Here is a 15,859-nt window from a genome sequence, read left to right as displayed (position 1 = left end):
AGCGTGGCGAGCGCAGCCGGATACCTGTGAAGCCCGCGAGGGGACGCGTATAGCTGTGAAGGTATCCGCGTCCCCTCACTGCGCTCGCCACGCTTCGGGCTCGGTGGCTCGCCACACTTTCTATTCTCAACTCCATGCCGACGTGGATAGTGGGGGTATGAAAAGGTCGTAGGACGCGTACCGCTGCGCTCGCCACGCTTCGGGTTGACGTTGATAGTGGGGGTGGTACACTATGAAAAATGGCATTTGGGGGCATTTCACAAGTTCACTACACATTTCAATGCATTTTGATGCATTTCAGTGCAAAATCAGGTGCGATCGCATCGCATGCGATTTGATCGTATGCGATGCGATTTTTTAGCATACGATCAGCATATTTGTTCCTGAATCGCTGGTCGCAATCACACCTTACACACGATCAAGGTCGTGGGAGCCGTGATACTCCACAAGTACCTTACTGTGTACTATCTGTAAGTCAGTGTATCTGTGTAAGAGATGATGTGCCGTATTACTGTGTACCATCTGTAAGTCAGTGTATCTATGTAAAGGCCCCCATACATTATGCCGACTTGTCCTAAGGACAAGTCGCCCCCGATTTCCCCCTGAGCTCCCCAGGGGAGCTTGATCAGATTTGGCACTTGATGTGCCATTATTACATGTGATAAATCGGATGCGATTTATCACATGCAAAAAAAAAACCTGGGGAAGCGACAGCAGAGGAGGGTCCAGGAGAGTTGTACAGGCAGGCGGGGATCGGAGAGCAGGGTCCGGTCCGAGGGATTGGCAGCGACAGGCTGAGAGAGGGGTCCGGTCCGGGGGAGCTTCAGGGGGGGACCACAGACGCAAATCAGAGACCGGGGGCGAGGGGGGAGAATAGGAAGAAATCCTATTTAAAAGACTGGGCGGCCGCTGAATGGCTGAGAGCTCAGCCAATCAGCGGCCGCCCAGTCTTTTGAATAGGATTTCTTCCTATTCTCCCGCCGCGCCCCCGGTCTCTGCTCTGCATCTGCGGTCCCCGTCTGCCGTTACATCTCCTGCCGCTCCCAGCCTGCTCCTGCCGCTCCCCCGGACTGGTCCCCGAGAGGGGGGTGGGGGGTCAGGCTAGCGCCCACGGCCACACAAGGTACCCACGATGTGCCCAAGATGGGTCAGATTCCGATATATCTTATGTTCAGCAGGTCCGACACCCTGATCCGATTCGATGCGCGCGGGAACGCGCATCAGATCAGATGTCACAAACTTCTGATTTTGGGCCGATTTCACCAGATTTATCTGCCCAAAGAGCCGAAATCGGGTGAAATCGGCTCAAAATCACATAGTGTATGGGGGCCTTTAGAGATGATGTGCCGTGTTACTGCGTACCATCTGTAAGTCAGTGCATCTGTGTAAGAGATGATGTGCCGTATTACTGCGTACCATCTGTAAGTCAGTGCATCTGTGTAAGAGATGATGTGCCGTATTACTGCGTACCATCTGTAAGTCAGTGCATCTGTGTAAGAGATGATGTGCAGTATTACTGCGTACCATCTGTAAGTCGGTGTATCTGTGTAAGAGATGATGTGCCGTGTTACTGCGTACCATCTGTAAGTCAGTGCATCTGTGTAAGAGATGATGTGCAGTATTACTGCGTACCATCTGTAAGTCAGTGTATCTGTGTAAGAGATGATGTGCCGTATTACTGCGTACCATCTGCAAGTCAGTGTATCTGTGTAAGAGATGATGTGCCGTATTACTGTGTACTATCTGTAAGTCGGTGTATCTGTGTAAGAGATGATGTGCCGTATTACTGCGTACCATCTGCAAGTCAGTGTATCTGTGTAAGAGAGGATCTGCCATATTACTGCGTACCATCTGTAAGTCAGTGTATCTGTGTAAGAGATGATGTGCCGTATTACTGTGTACTATCTGTAAGTCAGTGTATCTGTGTAAGAGATGATGTGCCGTATTACTGTGTACCATCTGTAAGTCAGTGTATCTGTGTAAGAGATGATGTGCCGTATTACTGTGTACCATCTGTAAGTCAGTGTATCTGTGTAAGAGATGATGTGCCGTATTACTGTGTACCATCTGTAAGTCAGTGTATCTGTGTAAGAGATGATGTGCCGTATTACTGCGTACCATCTGTAAGTCGGTGTATCTGTGTAAGAGATGATGTGCCGTATTACTGTGTACCATCTGTAAGTCAGTGTATCTGTGTAAGAGATGATGTGCCGTATTACTGTGTACCATCTGTAAGTCAGTGTATCTGTGTAAAGGCCCCCATACATAGAGCCGACTTGTCCTTAGGACAAGTCGGACCCAATTCTCCTCCGAGCCGCCCGGCAGCTCCCCGGGAGGCTCACATACGATTTAGGACTAGATGTGCCATTTTTTACATGTGATAAATCGCATGCGATTTATCACATGTAAAAAAAATAACAGGGAGCTGCAGGGCGGTGAGGAGCAGTGGGGACGGGTAGCGGCGGCTCTGAAATGAGTGGCCGGCTGGGGAGGTAGCAGTGGGGCAGCAGCATTATCAGATCAGTCGGGGGGCGGTGACCAGCAGTCTCCACTGTCCAGCGCCGTAGCGGGCAGGCAGCGGCGGCTATTACATCTTTAAAATAATGTGTCAAATGACTCTCCGGCTTTTGATTGGCTGAGATTGGCTGAAAGTGCTCTCAGCCAATCAAAAGCCGGATAGTCATTTGACATGTTATTTTAAAGTTGTAATTGCTGCGGCTGCTGCCCGCCCGCTACGGCGCTGGACACAGCGGACACTAATGATCATTCTGGCCACCACCGCCCGCCCCACCGATTGCAATGGATCTTATGTCCCACCGGTCCGACCCCTGGGGTCGGGTCCGATACGCACGGGACCGCGCATCGGACCCGACACCATGTCATGAAGAAACTATTTGGTCCGACTTAACGAGCCGATTGATCGCAATCGGCCGAAATCGGACCAAATCGGCTAGATGTATGCCCACCTTTAGAGATGATGTGCCGTATTACTGCGTACTATCTGTAAGTCGGTGTATCTGTGTAAGAGATGATGTGCCGTATTACTGCGTACTATCTGTAAGTCGGTGTATCTGTGTAAGAGATGATGTGCCGTATTACTGCGTACCATCTGTAAGTCGGTGTATCTGTGTAAGAGATGATGTGCCGTATTACTGTGTACTATCTGTAAGTCTGTGTATCTGTGTAAGAGATGATGTGCCGTATAACTGTGTACTATCTGTAAATCAGTGTACTATATACTTATTATGCTGCTGTTATATTCTATGTGAGCGATATTACCCTCTGCACATAAGGGTTCATTCAGACCTGATCGCACAACCACCAATTTGCATTCAGCTGAATATCGATGAACTGAGCATGAGTACGTTCGCAAGGCGATTGACAGGAAGTAGACATTGAGGTTTGAAACTAAGGGAGTGCTATGAAAAACACATGGGTGCCTGGAAATAAGCTAGGTGTACCTGAGCGTGTTAGGGGAGGGTGTGTGACGTCAGCACCAGGCCGGATACGCCTGTATTAGGGGAGGGTGTGTGACGTCAGCACCAGGCCGGATACGCCTGTATTAGGGGAGGGTGTGTGACGTCAGCACCAGGCCAGATACGCCTGTATTAGGGGAGGGTGTGTGATGTGAGCACCAGGCCGGATACGCCTGTATTAGGGGAGGGTGTGTGACGTCAGCACCAGGCCGGATACGCCTGTATTAGGGGAGGGTGTGTGACGTCAGCACCAGGCCGGATACGCCTGTATTAGGGGAGGGTGTGTGATGTCAGCAGCAGGCCGGATATGCCTGTATTAGGGGAGGGTGGGTGATATAAGCACTGGGCTGGATATGACTGGACCAGTGTAACAATAATCCGATGGTGAACGGCTTACGACGGGATTTGGACATATTTGCACACCTGCGCATAGCTTCACACACCGCACACATTTATGCACAAGGCGGGATATCACTCTAGCGGGCCGGAGTCTTACCTGAACTGTGGCCGCTGCAAATTCACAACCCTGCGATCAGATCTGAATCAGCCCCATAGTAACAATTTGCTGCAATATATAGTAATTAGGCTTCTCATATATTAGATACAATATACATATAAATGACATTGTCTCCCATTATACTGAATTGGCATTCCTTATCAGCAGACCAGACTGTCATTCCACTGTCATTCCTTTTAGTATGTCCCGTACTACTTAGTATCCCCAAGTGTTACACAGACTGAGGATAATGGTATGACAGTAGCACCTGCCTATCTCAGGATTACTGATAGTAAATATCACACAATGTGCCTTATGTGGAATTGCTGCACACAAATACATGTACGGCGGTGTCACATATACAGAGGGGGATTTCCCTGTACACGGCTGCAGCTTGTTCAGCCCACGGACTCCTAGCAATCAGGATCTCTCTATTACGGAGCACCACATACACTGTATACAGCCATATGTACACTACTGTGGGTATATCCCTCTTATATTCTCACACTGGTGTAGTACACATATCACCAATTATATACAAGGCTGATTATACACATATTTATCAGCACAATAGGCTAGTGATGATGCCCATCTACACCATAATACCTGCTATATAAAAGGAATAATACTGTGCCACAGGGGCCACACACTGCTGGTAACAAGCCTATGGCAGAGGGTGGGACAGGGCCCCAGTCACTGTATCGGGATATACAGCTATTATATCCCCCCTCAGCCACAGCCCCACAGCACACGTGTAAGGCCGGAAGGCGCCGTCTCCCCAGCAGCAGCTCCCGGGGGTCACCCGCTACCCATACCCTCTCACCCCTGTTTATGGGGACACTCACCCGAGGACTGCTCTCTCCCAGACACAACAGCAGGTTACACACGCCGCACTTCCGGATTGTGCGTACCACTGTACTTCCGGATTGTGCGTTCCACCGTACTCCGCCCTCGCTCTGAGTTCCAGGGTCCAGGAATGTTTCAATTGTCCATAACAAGACAAGTTGCGGGTTGCGGAGGAGGCAGCAGGGAGGACCCAGTGTTGAGTCCGGCAGCAGCGGCAGGTAATTGCATCTAGTATTATTGTTACATTCTAATATAATGTTAAATAGGTGGCGCAGACTGTGGTGCTCCGTGATGATAATGCAGGTGGAGCAGACTGGTGTATTATATATGGATATCAGACACAGTTCCCAACTCCTGGGCTCCACAGTAATGTATGGTCATTTTTGGTAACGTATGGTAATGTAGGGTTGTAGTCGTGCACTTGTGTTAATAAGGATGTGTATCATGGGGCCAACAGTGTCTAATCTGGCCCAGAAAGGTCAACACAAGCAAAGGATCAACATGTAAAAAGTTGACACATTAAAAGGCGGAATGAGTTTTTCATGATTTTTTGTGTGAATGTTGACACTTGCGCACGTGACACCCCCTTAGTGTAACACTTCCCTCCCCATCCTTCTGGTCATGTGACTCCGCTACTGGATCACTCAGCACTTTACTGTTTACAAACTCAGTCCATATGATGTCTAAAAACCTAATATATATCGTAGCTATTTGAAAGGTGATGAAACTGGGGCGACCACACCAACAAATGCTCAGTGATGTGGAGTGCACTGTGTGAGAGGGCCTCAGATGAGGCAGTGACTGTCTAGTGTGCACCATGTTTCTGTTATTGCCAGAGGGGTGAGGTTGTTTAAAAGAAAGAAAACATAGATGAGGCCAGTTTGTCTGCATTCCATCCTGCACAATGAAAGGATCTGTAACACTATCTTTAACGCTATTAGAGAAGGGTGATGTGTTTTATGTTTTCTGGATTCCTGTAGTATTCTGAATTAGTTTTTCATTGAAGGGGGGGGGGGAACAACTTAGAGGTAAATCAACTAATAGATGCCAAAGACGCAATTAATTTAAATAAAAAATAATGTGATTGTAAGATATCTGTGATTTTATATATTTTATCAATTAGGGAGAAGATCTGTGTGATATTATGGGGGAAGATACAGAGGGGGAAGAGATGGATATGAGGGGTGACCAGCAGTGTAAGGAGGAAGAAATCCCTACAGATACCAGCACAGGTGAGGAATAATCACTTATTACAGAGAGTCACATATTCTCCTTGTTCTGTCATTACAGCAGCCTCTTATCCCGCACCCTCCTCTGTCACTACAGCAGCCTCTTATCCTGCACCCTCCTCTGTCACTACAGCAGCCTCTTATCCTGCACCCTCCTCTGTCACTACAGCAGCCTCTTATCCCGCACCCTCCTCTGTCACTACAGCGGCCTCTTATCCCGCACCCTCCTCTGTCACTACAGCGGCCTCTTATCCCGCACCCTCCTCTGTCACTACAGCAGCCTCTTATCCTGCACCCTCCTCTGTCAATACAGTAGCCTCTTATCCCGCACCCTCCTCTGTCACTACAGCGGCCTCTTATCCTGCACCCTCCTCTGTCCCTACAGCGGCCTCTTATCCTACACCCTCCTCTGTCACTACAGCGGCCTCTTATCCTACACCCTCCTCTGTCACTACAGCGGCCTCTTATCCTACACCCTCCTCTGTCAGTACAGCGGCCTCTTATCCCGCACCCCCCTCTGTCACTACAGCGGCCTCTTATCCCGCACCCTCCTCTGTCACTTCAGCGGCCTCTTATCCTACACCCTCCTCTGTCACTACAGCGGCCTCATATCCCGCACCCTCCTCTGTCACTACAGCGGCCTCTTATCCCGCACCCTCCTCTGTCACTACAGCAGCCTCTTATCCCGCACCTTCCTCTGTCACTACAGCGGCCTCTTATCCCGCACCCTCCTCAGTCACTACAGCGGCCTCTTATCCCGCACCCTCCTCTGTCACTACAGCGGCCCCTTATCCCGCACCCTCCTCTGTCACTACAGCGGCCTCTTATCCCGCACCCTCCTCTGTCACTACAACGGCCTCTTATCCTGCACCCTCCTCTGTCACTACAACGGCCTCTTATCCTGCACCCTCCTCTGTCACTACAGCGGCCTCTTATCCCGCACCCTCCTCAGTCACTACAGCGGCCTCTTATCCTGCACCCTCCTCTGTCACTACAGCGGCCTCTTATCCCGCACCCTCCTCTGTCACTACAACGGCCTCTTATCCTGCACCCTCCTCTGTCACTACAGCGGCCTCTTATCCCGCACCCTCCTCAGTCACTACAGCGGCCTCTTATCCTGCACCCTCCTCTGTCACTACAGCGGCCTCTTATCCCGCACCCTCCTCTGTCACTACAGCAGCCTCTTATCCTGCACCCTCCTCTGTCACTACAGCGGCCTCTTATCCCACACCCTCCTCTGTCACTACAGAAGACACTTATCCCACACCCTCCTTTGTCACTACTGCAGCCTCTTATCCCTCACCCTCCTCTGTCACTACAGCGGCCTCTTATCCCGCACCCTCCTCTGTCACTACAGCGGCCTCTTATCCCGCACCCTCCTCTGTCACTACAGCGGCCTCTTATCCCGCACCCTCCTCAGTCACTACAGCGGCCTCTTATCCTGCACCCTCCTCTGTCACTACAGCGGCCTCTTATCCAGCACCCTCCTCTGTCACTACAGCGGCCTCTTATCCCGCACCCTCCTCTGTCACTACAGCGGCCTCTTATCCCGCACCCTCCTCTGTCACTACAGCGGCCTCTTATCCTGCACCCTCCTCTGTCACTACAGAAGACACTTATCCCACACCCTCCTTTGTCACTACAGCAGCCTCTTATCCCGCACCCTCCTCTGTCACTACAGCGGCCTCTTATCCCGCACCCTCCTCTGTCACTACAGCGGCCTCTTATCCCGCACCCTCCTCTGTCACTACAGCGGCCTCTTATCCCGCACCCTCCTCTGTCACTACAGCAGCCTCTTATCCCGCACCCTCCTCAGTCACTACAGCGGCCTCTTATCCTGCACCCTCCTCTGTCACTACAGCGGCCTCTTATCCTGCACCCTCCTCTGTCACTACAGAATACCTGTCATGCCTGAGGTCTGGAGCTGACCTGGTGAGGACTCAGGCATAGGGGCTGACGTGTGTGTATAAACCTGGGAGGACTAGACTTAGTGAGGGCTTCTGAGCATTGGCCGCCTGAAGGCATGACCAAAAATGAAGTCTTTAGGTATGAATAAAATAAGTCTTTTTTATTAAAGCACGCAATAGATATGACAACACACAGCGGCAGATGGTAATAAGACTTAATGCAGGAGTCTGGTGCACCCAATGAAAGCACACTGGTAAGTAGTAACAGTCCTCAATGGCACAGGGAGTCAGTATGAATGCTGATGATAATAGTATCAATGCTAAACTCTCACAGATGGTGCAGGGTTAGAACAGTGATGAAGTCCCAAGGATGCAGATAGAAGCCAGCATGAAGACTCATAAGGTGGCTAGATGTTACTGACCAGATGGTGCAATGATGGGTAACTGATGAGCAGGATCGGTGGTGAGACACTGATGGTTAGCAGGATTTATGGCAGAACATATATGGAGGCAGGATCGATGTTGGAACACCAATAATAGCAGGATCAATGGTGGACCACCGAGCCATCAGCCCCCATTATACTCCTGCTCTCCTCCTCACATCATGTCACTGTGTGTTACCAGCCCAGAGATCTGACCAGTCTCCTCCCCGCACTCTCTGGTGTATCTCATACATCAGCAGCCATCAGCCCCTATTATACTCCTGCTCTCCCCCTCACATCATGTCACTGTGTGTTACCAGCCCAGAGATCTGACCAGTCTCCTCCCCACACACTCTGGTGTATATCATACATCAGGAGCCATTAGCCCCTATTATACTCCTGCTCTCCCCCTCACATCATGTCACTGTGTGTTACCAGCCCAGAGATCTGACCAGTCTCCTCCCCACACTCTCTGGTGTATCTCATACATCAGGAGCCATCAGCCCCTATTATATTCCTGCTCCCCCTCACATCATGTCACTGTGTGTTACCAGCCCAGAGATCTGACCAGTCTCCTCCCCACACTCTCTGGTGTATCTCATATATCAGGAGCCATCAGTCCCTATTATACTCCTGCTCTCCCCCTCACATCATGTCACTGTGTGTTAAGGCCCCCATACACTATGAGATTTATCTGACCTGTAAAATTGCATCTGATTTCCCTTGAACTTCCCTGGCAGCTTCCCTGGGGGCCTAAATACAATTTGACACTTGACGTGCCATTTTTAACATCCTATTTGCGTCAGATAAATCACATGTGATTAATCACGTGTGATTAATCACGTGATTTATCTGACACAAATTGGATGTGCCATGAGATTTATCTGATGGGATGGCCCTAGGGAGTGGCCTGAACAGTGCTATACCTTGCAGGTATTACTGTTCTGAGAAAAGGAGAATGGCGCTATATGTATATATAGCTGGGGGGGTCGTCATTCGTACAAAAAGACACCAGGCATGGTGCCGCAGCACGACACAAACAAGTCACTCTGGTATTTATATAAGAGAGGTTTGATTCTCTCTGCACCTTGAAAAAGGGTCCACTTGACTCCGAAACGTTGGCTTATACTCCATGCCTGGTGTCTTTTTGTACAGTGCCGCCACTACCCCCTCAAACTATACATAGTGACATAGTTCTGGAGGGAACTGTTTTTTTTTGTTACTAACATTTTGCTCCCTTTATCGGAGTGAAGCACCATGGATGGATGGATATATAGGGATATATATATAGCTAGCAGTGGATTAGTGACGGGACATGTACCAATTAATGCACAGACACAGTGGTCAGGGGGCAACGTATCGGTTTTAATAACCGTTTTCTAGCTTCCAGAAGTCCATGCAGCGATGGGAATCACAAAGGGACGGGTAGCTCTAATTGGGAGAGCTACCCTTTACGTTGCTCATTACATATGCAATGAGCATAGCGACGATCCCATCCCTGTTATCCTCATTGGCCTTGTGCCTCACTCTGGGCCTATTTCAGCTTGAGTTGTAGTTTTGCAAGTAATCGCAAAATGACAACTTCCAGCAGTAGCAGGCGGAGGGCTGCCCAGCACAGGGCAAGACCGTCCTGCACGCCGGGTCTCTTCTCAAGATGCGATCGCGATGCGATCAACGACCCTTAGGCTGCAATCACATTTTTATGAATGTGACCTCAGTTTAAGGCAGGGATGGGGAACCTTCAGTCCTCCAGCTGTTGCTAAACTACACATCCCAGCATGCCCTGCTACAGTTTAGCCATTGAACTATGCTAAAACTGTTGCAGGGCATGCTGGGATGTGTAGTTCAACAACAGCTGGAGTGCTAAAGGTTCCCCACCCCTGGTTTAAGGGGATGCGCATATGCGCTGCTACATGCGCACATTTGCAGATTACAGAAAATATGTATAGATTCCTAATACTGTACATAGAGCTTTAAAATTAAATTTCCAGGTTTCATTCCCCGTAATGCATACAAATGTTGGACACATGAAATATGTGTCCTTGCTGTGACACACGAGCTTCTTGCATACGTCCGGGCTCTGCTGCCAGTTTTGACATTCAGCAGGTGGGGGTCCGTGCTCTGCTGCCCGCACTCACATTCAGCAGGGAAGAGGGGGTCCGGGCTCTGCTCTGCTGGCCACGCTCACATTCAGCAGCACGGAACAGTTTTATCACTGCCGCCCTCTGCCCTCTGTAATCCTCTCCCTCCCGTCACGCCGGTGACGTGCTCCGGCTGCTGCTGATACACTGACCGGGGGTTGGAGGATGTCCGCGCACTTGAAGAAGGTACCCGGAGTTCTTCATATAGATATATCGGATCTGAAACATCGTGGGTGCTAAAAAGCACCCACGATGTGCCTGTGATGGGTCAGATCCCGATATATCTTATGTTCTGCAGGTCCGACCACCTGATCCAATCTGATGAGCACGGGAACGCGCATCAGATTGGATCAGATGTCACAAACATGCGATTTTGGACCGATTTCACCCGATTTATCGGCCCAAAGTGCCAAAATCGGGTAAAATCGGCCCAAAATCGCATAATGTATGGGGGCCTTTACCAGCCCAGAGATCTGACCAGTCTCCTCCCCACACTCTCTGGTGTATCTCATATATCAGGTGCCATCAGTCCCTATTATACTCCTGCTCTCCCCTCACATCATGAGCTGGATGCTTCCAAGTTGTCCCAGCCTGAGGGGAGATACTGGAAGTAAGGAGAAACACTTGGTAGGAGCGGCTGATAGGGGGAGGGTGCCAAAAAGCTTCCCTCCCCACTGAAGCAGAGACTTGGTATCTTCCTACACTCTGTTCTGGCGCCATTTCTCTCCACACTGTGCGGAGCTGGAGGAGGATTTTACACTACAGAACTGAGTGGAAAGTTTCTCCTGGGCAGCGCTTTCCCTGGTGACCGCTGAGGGTCCATTGCAGCAGCGCAGACAGAAGTACTTGGGTATATTATTCGGTACTTGTTTCCTAGCACGGCCACACCGATTTGCATTGGGGTGGTCACGTCGGAAAAATCGCGTCGACGCGATTTTTACATTGAATCAAATGTGAATAGGGTCCCTGGGACCCTATTTTACATTGCCTTCAATGTAAAATATTCCCCAGACCCCCAATTTGACCCCCTCAACGCCACCCCACGATTGACGTCAACCCGAAGCGTGGCGAGCGGCGGCGGTGCGCGTCCTCCGACCTTTTCATACCCCTACTATCCACGTCGGCGTGGAGTTGAGAATATAAAGTGTGGCCTTGAGAATATAAAGTGTGGCGAGAGCAGCCGGCCACCGAGCCCGAAGCGTGGCGAGCGCACGCGTATATCTTCACAGGTATACGCGTCCCCTCGCCACGCTTCGGGCTCGCCACACTTTATATTCTCAATTCCACGCCGACGTGGATAGTAGGGGTATGAAAAGATCGGAGGACGCGGGCTCGCTGCGCTCGCCATGCTTTGGGTTAGCGTCAATCGTGGGGTGACGACGGGGCCATATACAATGTGAAATGGGTCATATTGGCCCATTTCACATTGTTTCCTATGTGAGATGGACTTAATCAAGTCCATCTCATCTTGTGCCATTATAATGGCACAAGACCGACGCGATGCTCCCGATTTCAATGTTAAAAAATATTTTAACATTGAAGCCTATGGCAAAATCGCGGGCATCGCGTCGGTCGCGTCGGGGGCAATGTTAATTGCCGCGACTGACGCGATGCCCGCGATTTTGTCTTTGCCGGCAAAATGGACCTGATTTCAAAGGAAATCGGGTCCATCGCGGGCATCGTGTATCTTAACTTTAAGGTACACGATGTCCCCGATTGTGGCCGTGCTAGGAAACAAGTACCTATTATTCTGTACAAAAGCCTAATATTGTGCACTGTGTGTGTGTTATCATGACAGAAAGGTGTAGTGCTGCTGCTCTTGGGGAGGGAGCGTCTGCCATGTTAATTAACTGCAGGTTTTGTGGAATTAAATTAACTATTGAACAGATGGATCAGGGGGACTTGTGCCCTGCATGTCAGTCTGTGCCCAATGGGGCTCAAGCCCAGAGGTCTGAGCAGCCTGAACCTGCGTGGGTGGCTGCATTAGGGAGATCTATGAATGCCTTAGTACAGGCTTTAAATAGGCAGAGAGATGAGCTTGTTAAATCTCCTAGGCCTTTATCCTCCTCTCAACCGTCTGTCGGCTCTATTACCCCATCTCAGGGGGACTCTGCTCTACTGCAAGTAATGCAGGACACAGCACAGATTGTCCATAAAATGAATACTTTTATGGAGCAGCTTTCCAAGGCTCCTGAGGTAACTTCACCCAGGCACCCTTTATCCACACCTCCCCTTCTTAATTTAGAGTCCGAAGATGAAGGTGAATGTACTGAAGATATGTTTTGGGACCAGAGGGAAGAGTTTGAGTCTTCTGTCCCTGGTATTGAAGATTTAATATTGGCAGTTAAACAAACCTTAAACCTCTCAGATGGAGGATAAAGTGCCAGTTCAGGGTGTATTTTAGAAACAGTGCAGGGATGCAGTTACCTTCCCTTCGGATGAGGGCATGAAAGCACTACTTGGGGATGCATGGAAGACACCTCATAAAAGGCTTCTCATGCTTAAGAGATTTGCCAACATGTACCCCATGCCGGAGAAGCATGTGAAAGTGTGGGAAAAGGTCCCTCTGGTGGATGCAGCTGTTGCTAGGTTGTCTAAGACCACTGCTTTGCCTGTACAAGGGGGTCCTGCCTTCAAAGACCCCGTGGATAAAAAGATCGAAGGCTGTCTGAAAGCTGTGTTTGAAGGGGATGGCTTTACTTTACGTCCGGTCATTGCATCAGCTTGGGTATCCAAGGCCATGATGAAGTGGGCTGATGCTTGGCGTGCTCAGCTTCAGCCAGACACAGAAGCTTTTGCTTTGGCAGAAAAGCTAAAGTGTGCAGTGGAATATGTTAGTGAGGCTGGTGAAGAAAGCGCCAAGATGGAGTCAAAGGTGTCAGCCATTTCTGTGACAGTTAGGAGAGTTCTCTGGCTTAAGGCTTGGTAAGCTGATAGCGAGTCTAAGAAGTCTCTAGAGGCATTGGCTTTCAAAGGAGATTTCTTTTCGGGGCTCAACTGGATTCACTTATTAAACAAGCCACGGGGGGGGGGGGGTTTAAGAGCACTTTCCTCCCCACCACATCTACGAAGCACTCAGTATCAAGGTTTGGGGCATTCAGGTCTTCCTTTCGAGGTGGTGTGTCCCGTAGAGGACAACCAGGCAGAGGAAAGTTTCCCTGTGGCAAAGGAAGGTTGCCCAGATCCCACTTTGGGGCCTTTGCAAAGAAACATTCTTCATAAAGTGAGGATAAGTCCTCAGCATGACAAGGCGGAGACTCCCTGTTCTGGGATCGGAGTGTGTGTGGGGGGGGGGTTGCCTCCTGCAGCATCGGGATGTGTGGTCTCTCTCCACCCCGGACCTTTGGGTTTAATTTTGCTGGGTTACAGGATCAATCTCAGGGGAGTCCCTCCAAAGAGTTTTCTCCCAACACCCTTGCCACGAGAAGCTCGCTTGCGGAAAGCCCTCTTGGGGGTGGCAACGGAGTTGTGATCCCGGTACCTCAGGAGGAAAGAAAGATGGGATTTTATTCCATTCTTTTCTTAGTCCCCAAACCGGACGGTTCCTTCTGACCCATTCTAAACCTGAAGTCTTTAAACCTACATCTGTGGGTGGATCACTTCAGGATGGAATCTCTTCGGTCAGTGCTTTTAAGCATAGAACCTGGAGAATTTTTAGCCTCAGTGGACATCCAGGATGCTTATCTACACGTGCCGATATGCAGGGAACATCAATCTTTGCTGTGTTTTGCAATAGGAACAACTCATCTGCCGTTTCAGCCTGAAACTGCAGATGAGTTGTTCCTATTGCAAAACGCCTCTACCCTTCCGACTGGCCACAGCGCAGAGAGTTTTCACAAAGGTGATAGCTGTCATGGCAGCGGCTCTCAGGTTAAAAGGGATTGTGATTATTCCGTACTTGGATGACCTCTTGTTAAGGGCGGAAACGGCAGAGAAGTTGCAGGAACATCTGACGATTGCAACGCAGTTTCTTCGAGACCACGGGTGGATGTTAAATCTGCCAAAGTCTCATTTAACGCCCGCTCAGAAACTCCAGTTTTTGGGTGTGATTTTGGACACACATCAACATCGTGTTTTCCTTCCAGAGTCCAAGGCAGTGGACATTTGCTGGTTGGTGATGGCAATTCTCCAGTCGCCAAATCCCTCTATATGGCAGTTTGAAGCTGTTGGGCAAAATGGTGGCAACATTTGAGACCCTGCAGTATGCGGGGTTTCACTCAAGGCCTTTCCGATGGAACATTCTGTCCAGTTGGTCCGGGAACCCGAAATCAATGAAACAGGAAACACTGCTACTGTTTCAGGAGACAAGGGACTCGTTGATCTGGTGGACAGATTTGGAGTCTCTTCAATTGGGCCATTTCCTTCGTTTGTGGGATTGGTTGGTTGTCACAACAGACGCCAGTCTCAGGGGCTGGGGGGCAGTGGCCCTACACCTCAGATTGCAAGGTCTGTGGTCCAGATCGGAATCAAAACTGCTAATCAACATCCTGGAGCTCCGGGCAGTTTGGATGACACTTCTACAGGCGGAAGAACTTCTGAAGGGGTCGCCCATCTACATACAATTGGGCAATGCCATGGTTGTGGCTTACCTCAACCATCAGGGGGGTACTCGCAGCAAGATGGCCATGCAAGAAGTCTCTTGATTTTTCAGTGGGCAGAAGTGAACATTCCAGCTCTATCAGTGGTGTTCATTCCGGGGATCCGGAATGTGGAGGCGGACTTCCTCAGCAGAGCAGATTTTGAGGAAGGAGACTGGGCATTGCATCAGAAAGTTTTTCAGGACATAGTAGCACTTTGGGGGCTCCCAGAGGTGGACCTGATGGCGTCCAGACACAATTGTGAGGTTCCCAAGTTCTGCTCATGGACCAGGGATCCTATGGCATGGGCAGTGGATGCCATGACTGTTCCTTGGTGCTTCAGCCTCGCGGATATATTTCCTCCATTTCCCATGATTGCTCAAGTCCTCAAGAGAGTGAGGACACAGGGGGTGCAAATGATCTTGTTTGCTCTGGATTGGCCCAGGAGGTCTTGATATTCAGACATACTGAGGTTATCGACGGAATCATGGTGTCTTCCTCTTCGGCCAGATCTACTCAGGCAAGGACCCTTCCTACACCAGGACCTAGCTTGTCTCAATTTGACAGCCTGGCTTTTGAAACCTCCTTATTGAAGAATAAAGGTTTCTCAGATGCTGTTAGCCAAACCATGCTCAGGGCTCGGAAGCCTGTATCAGCAGCAAATTATCATAGGGTTTGGAAAATATATATCCGGTGATGTGAACGTCAGAAGGTACACACCTCTAGGTTTAAGGTTACTAGACCCTAGGAGTTTCTTCAGGATGG

At 49.9% G+C, this 15,859-nt stretch overlaps 1 protein-coding gene across 1 annotated transcript in view; it reads right to left on the bottom strand.

Annotated features, from left to right (window-relative positions):
* The window catches only part of LOC146009552 (uncharacterized), a 485,071-nt gene that overhangs the window by 73,942 nt on the left and 395,270 nt on the right, over positions 1-15,859 (bottom strand). Inside the window, exon 8 of the mRNA XM_083149997.1 lies at positions 4,818-5,094. Coding sequence (XP_083006123.1) covers positions 4,818-5,094 — 277 coding nt within the window. The remainder of the gene's footprint in view (positions 1-4,817; positions 5,095-15,859) is intronic.

Source organism: Crinia signifera, chromosome 6 (genome assembly GCF_055691185.1).
Source record: "Crinia signifera chromosome 6, ASM5569118v1, whole genome shotgun sequence".
Lineage (NCBI taxonomy): Eukaryota > Metazoa > Chordata > Amphibia > Anura > Myobatrachidae > Crinia > Crinia signifera.
Note: the sequence above shows the minus strand (reverse complement) of the source record. Positions and strands in the feature narration are given on the sequence as shown.